At 49.2% G+C, this 5,937-nt stretch overlaps 1 protein-coding gene across 1 annotated transcript in view; it reads right to left on the minus strand.

The window, feature by feature from the left end:
• Nucleotides 1-511: 511 nt before the first annotated feature.
• Nucleotides 512-5,937, minus strand: part of Myoz3 (myozenin 3) — a 17,340-nt gene continuing 11,914 nt past the window's right edge. The window contains exons 6-7 of the mRNA XM_033765530.1: nt 5,744-5,906; nt 512-1,467 (exon numbers count right to left, since the gene is read on the minus strand). Coding sequence (XP_033621421.1) covers nt 1,299-1,467; nt 5,744-5,906 — 332 coding nt within the window. The 3' untranslated portion in view covers nt 512-1,298. The remainder of the gene's footprint in view (nt 1,468-5,743; nt 5,907-5,937) is intronic.

Consider the following 5,937-nt stretch of genomic DNA (forward strand, 5'->3'; position numbering starts at 1 on the left):
CTTGTTTCCACTTTCGGAGAAACCTGACTTTAAACAACAGCCCACAGGGCCAGGGATTTAGCTCAGTGGTGCCACACGTGCCTCACAAGCACTGCCTTGAAAATGCAAGGTCCTGAGTTCAACCCCCAGGACCAAAAAAAAGAAGGAGGGAAAAAGCCCACAGATTCAAGAGAACACATCAAATACAAGCAATCTTCAGAGACAGGCTACTGGCCTGAGACCCAAATGGGGAGAGAAACTTTGGAGCAAAAGGAAAACGTAACCAGTGTTCCACCCATCCTGGAGGCAAGGAGGCAGGAGGAATTCCTGTCTGAAGGGGGCGCTGCAGCAGTGAGATGCTTTCCTTTGGCACCAGCTTCCCTGAACCCAAGCGCGTCCCACCCCGTTTCTTCTCTGGCTGCATTCTCTGCAGGAGCATCTATTCCAGCCAAGAGCAGAGAGTGGTTGCCAGAAGCCTAACACTGGGCCCTTAGGAATAAGTGCTCACTGAACTCAAGAGCTTCTGTGTTTATCTCACCTTACAGAAGGAGAATCAGCCTCAAGACGTGACAGGACTTCCTTAAAGTCATATGGCTCACGGGGGTAGAATCAGAACCCATCCCATCCGATCAGACACCCCAGCCTCCACTCTTAACCTCTCAAATGCCAGGCAGGGCACCAAGACCAGTGATTATAGGCGACTGGGCACAGGGTTGGACACCCAGGACAGTAGAAATACACATCCCCTGAGTCAGACAGATTGTCACTGTGCCCGCCCTAGACAAGACAGTTCCTTCTTCTGGGCCTGGATACCCACCAGTGTAAATAGGGAGAAAAGTACCATGCAGCCATCCAGAGATTGGGGAATAGAATACATAGGGAACCTACTGCCGGGCCACGCACTGAGGCCCTAAACAGAATGCAGCCACCACCAGCACCATCCTCGTCGTCACTTGAACTAAGGGGCCTGCTCAAGGATTCCTTGCAAGTGCCCCACTCTGTCATCGGGTAAGGTGCAAGACAAACCGTGGACGGGTGACACTGGGGTCACCTGGAACGCTGAGTACTAATGGAGACTCCCAGTGCAGGAGGCTCTGATGGTGCACATGGGAGGCAGAGCAGAAGTCTGTTTCAGGACCAATATCCCAGGTAATTCTGGAGCACATCTGCATTTGGAGACTACTAAACTTTGTGACCCTCGAGGCCATTTGCAATAGCGATTTGTGCATGAAGACTCTTCATAAACTGTAAAGTGCTGTCCGCGAGTCTTGGCTCCAGACGTCACCTGCGCCCCAATTCTGGGGAACTGAAAGCTGGGGCTACAGCTCATCAGACTCGGGGAGGTTGCGTACCCAGCCCTGAGCCATCCGGTTGAAGCAGGGTCTGAGGCGGAGGAGTTCCAAACCATCGAAGGGCTCTGGGACAAAGGGGGCGGCTGCCCTGGAAATGGCCTCCCCCACGAGGACTCCTCCAAACGGCACGGGGATCCTGGAGTAAGAAAGCAACAGGAGAGGTGGGTTGTGCGGGAGAGGGACGGCAGAACACCGACAGACAGGTCACCACGTGTGACCCCTCTCTGGCTCCCCCCGGCCTCAGTTTCCCTTCTGGGGTATATAGGTTCTGTTAACTGGCGTCTCCATCTTTCCCCTTTCCCAAGTCTGCCCCTGATGGTATGGAGTAGGCCTGAACCTTTTGGGGTTAAGAATTGGCTCACTGAGGCCGGGTAGTTAGCTCAGTGGTTCTGCCACCTGCCTCACAAGCACAAGGTCCTGAGTTTGATTCCTCAGTACAAAAAAAAAAAAAAAAAATTTTTTTTAAAAAAAAAAAAAAAAAAAAAAAAGAATTGGCTCATCCTTGGCTAAAGTCTAGGATTCCCTAAGAGCAGCCAGTGAAGTAAGGCTTTTCCTTGCTCTTGTCACTTCCCCTGGAGAAGTGACTCACAACCTAGAGAGAGAAGGGAGGGTAGAAAAAGCAGTGAGGATCAAAGAAATGTAACTTACAACAGATACATGTTATCTCTCCCCTGTAAGACTGGCAAAGGGAAATAATTTGATAGAGGCAAAGCCGATGAGGTAGGGACAAAGTTTCATTCAGTCATTTGCTTAGAGGTAAATCAGTGTTGCTGCCTTAGAACCTGGCAGGACCTTCCTAAGCTGAAAAGGTGCAACCATCGTCACCCAGCAACTCCATCTCTAAGCATCTAGCTTAGGGAGGCACTGCGTATGCAGGGAAGCAGATGGGCAGGGCATTAGCCACAAGCAGAAGGGACCCATGCAAAAGAAAGGACAAGACAGAGATAATACATCAGTGACGGAATGCAATGCAGCAGCTCTAAAGGGAGGATACTCAAAAGCATAGCAATGGATGGAAAAAAGTAAGTTACAGACTGAAATAGAAAGTACCGCATCAAAGCGCGTGCACGCACACACACACACACACACACACACAGTCTGTAAGCACGCATCTGTCTGTACAAAGTGCCCGCACACATACAGGCCAACCCAACAGCCACGTCACCTCTGGAAAGGGACTTGGGCCTGGAGAACATAGGAGCCCTGCCTTTAGTTGTAGGTACTTAATTTTTTTCAAAGAGAACACACAACTGGTGATCAAAACCACACTGGATGTTTAAGCTTAGATTTAACACAGGAAAGGACAGGGCCATGATCCCCCTGAATACTCTCCCTCGCTGTGAACACACACATTCCGTCATTCTTGCCATTTCCGAAGCAGTCCTGAAAGTACTCTGTGCTTTGGAGTCTGCTTCAGTGTGCAAAATGTGCCTTATTCCCGAATCTGGAACCAGCAGATTTTCGCCTCTTCCCCAAAGTCAAAATGACAAAGAAAGGTAAAAGCTACTTGGCGTCTCTCTCTCCAGTGGAGCTCTTACCTTTCAAACATGACAGATTTGATAAAATACTAGTTAGGTTGAGTATTGCTTGCCTTCACTCAATCATCTTTGTATGAATCCTTTTCTGTTTCTTCTTCTGTTGTTTTGTGTTTACCCCAGGTTTTTTAAAAATGGTTTTTAGCTGATGTTCATGAAGAGAAATTAAACTGTGCCGTTAATGAAAGGAAACCCTATCTAAGAAAGTACATTTCTTTCCAGAGCTGTGTCATATCATCCTTTGGGCCCTCTGCTGGAAAAAGTAGAATCAAGTCTGAAATAAGGCCTTTTTAATTGTATCCTCTAGTATTATAGATGTAGGACGGTACTGTATCATACCTCGGTGAATGTAAAATATCTTGTACCTGCTTTATGATACGTAGTAGTGACCGTGCTTTATCAGAGCTGTTTTTAATGATGTTACTCTAGAATGTTTTCTTTCCAGATGATGATTTAAGATGCTAATAAAAAAATGGTGCCAGGTACCACAACAGTAACAGAACTTTGCTGTTTTCTGGGTATTATTCTTTTCTTTGTTTTTTTGTTTTTGTTTTTTTAATGGAGTGTGCTGGATGTCTATAATTTTGTTCAGATGACTGCAGAACCTGGAAAAGCTGTTGCTGCTATTGATGCATAACATACTGCTATTATTGGTCTTTTTATATAAATATAAATATATATATACATATATATATATATATAATTTGAATTTTTGGAAACTTTAACTGTTCTGTCAACTTTGGAAAAAGTTATCCCAGTTTACTGTGTTGAGTTGGCATTGTACAGAAATTAACAGCTATATTGGTCTAGAAATGTTAATTTTTTTTCCATTTGCACAGGGGTAACGCACTGTATTAAATATGTAAGGTCTTATCTACGTGGGTTTGATTACAGAAACTAATAAAGTATTCTCTAAATAAAAAAAAAAAAAGGTAAAAGGATGTCAAGTAAACCAGGATACTACATCTAAAGACATACATGAAGGAGGACTTCCAGAATGGCCTCAAACTGGTAAGAGCAATGGGAGAAGTATTTTGAGAGGAATTAATGGCAGTGTGTCTTTTACTATAATAATTTTTTAAGCACACGCTATATTTTTTCCATCACACTTCATGTGTGTGCACACATGTATGTGATTTAAAAACCGTTTTTTACTTTTAAGGAAGACAAAAGGCACTGTTCCTTTAGTGTTGTTTCTACAGCAGAAACCAGAGGGAAGCACGGAAGACTTGCCTCCGGGGTAGAAAGGCAAACTTTAGGCCAGGGCTGAGACCCTGTCTGGAAAGCACTGCTGCCTGGACCAACCCAGCTGTGGCCACAGCAGCCAGGCCCTGCAGGAACAGGCAGGGCCGTGTCCATGCCAGGTGGGCCTCACAGGAGCCCAGAGCCCTGAATTCTGAGCTCTGCTTGGCTACCAATAATGCTGTTTTTCTTGCCTGTGCCTCAGTTGCTCCTTCTGTTCCAGAAGAGGTCCGGGCTCAGGACTGCCAAGGACCCTCCTGCTGCAGGTGGGAAGATGCCACAGCCCATCGATCTGAGCCGTGAGATGGGTGGGAGATGACCCCAGGAGCTGGCCAGCCGTGAAGCTGGCTTCCAGGACACAAAGTGTGCTGAGGGCTTTAAATGTGGGGCCCGAGAGGACAGACAGGGTAGCTGTCTGGGGAGGAACTCTAGGATGTCTGCCAGTGGCTCGGGCCAATTCTTCCCGCCAAGGCCTCCCTGGCTATTCAGACAGCGGAAGGCAGACACACCCCTCCTGAGTCGTCTCTTCTGGAGCCCACCCCACCCCTGCATGTGCCCCTGCCCGGTCCTTTGCTCCTTCCTCTTAGGGTCTCACCTCCAGGCCTAGGCAGGCCTGGCACACACCCCTCTGTCTTTGTCAGGCAACCTCCATGTGTGGTCTGAGCAGCTGCTAGAGGCGCTTGGCCTCCTTTCTAGGGACCTTCCTGTTCCGCAGTGCAGCCAAAGACCAAGGAGCATATTCAGAAACAGCATGAGACCAAGGAAGCCACAGCCATGGAAATAAATCCCCAGCCTGAGGGCCTCCTCCAGAGCCAAGCTCGTCTTGACTCCTACAGATGCTTTCTGGCTTTCAGGGCAGAATGTTAAACTGGTCTCTTTCAAGTTCTTCCCTGCCAGCTTCTCCAATCACCATTTCAGCCTGTAGACTCTAGCAGAAGTATCCACCACCTACTGAGAGCTTATTACCTGCCAGAAACTTTTTCTGTGGTGTCTCACGTCACAGCAAACCCTACGAAGCAGGTACAGATTGGGGGCAACAGACGCTCAGATGGGTTAAATCACTCGCCTAAGGTCACCAAGCCAGGCCTGGATCCACACTGAGGCTCCACATTCTAAACCAGTCTGAGTCACTCCTCTGTGGCCCTCTCCTCTAGTGCCACTCCCTGCTTTGGGTCACCTCAAAGCTACCTTGTAGGCCTCTTCAGCAGCACTGCTGAGAGTAAGGATAGGCTAAGCTGGTCTAGGACTTCTGAGATCTGGGGATCCCCTGGGAAAGATTCTCGATGGCCATCATAAAGGTGGCCCACAGCAGCACAGAGAAGCAGACAGCACCTTTGGAGTCAGACAAGCCCTGCCCTGCTGCTTGTTTCCTCCTTGATGTGACTCTGGGCAGGTTGGGGAAATCGTGGCACCTGGCTCATCCTGTTGTAGAGGATGCAGCCGGAAGCGCGGCACGTTCCCCATCCACTCTTCCGGTGTGAATCGCCTCTCAGGTGCTGAGGCTCTGTTCTAGCAAGACCTCAACGTATGTCGTGCTGGGGCCAGAGCTGGCCTGGACAGTGCGGCGGAGATGAGGGCTCCCGCTGCCACACACCTCCCCTCCCCGGCCTCCCGCAAATGCCCGCCCGGCCTTACTTATTGAAATTCCTGCAGTGGCCGAGGCTGGGGGTGTGACTCCGGCCCTCGCTCCAGTAGTCCCGGCCGCTGACGAACTCCTGCCACGGGCAGCGGTAGCCCTTGGGGACTGCCGTGTGGTTGAACTTCTCGGGCGGGACGCTCTTCAGCGGCTCAGCGTAGCCTGCGACCAAGGCCAGAGCGTGCAGCGCGCG

This window comes from Fukomys damarensis, unplaced genomic scaffold, assembly GCF_012274545.1.
Source record: "Fukomys damarensis isolate Sample0158 unplaced genomic scaffold, DMR_v1.0_HiC HiC_scaffold_3, whole genome shotgun sequence".
In the NCBI taxonomy this organism is placed as follows: domain Eukaryota; kingdom Metazoa; phylum Chordata; class Mammalia; order Rodentia; family Bathyergidae; genus Fukomys; species Fukomys damarensis.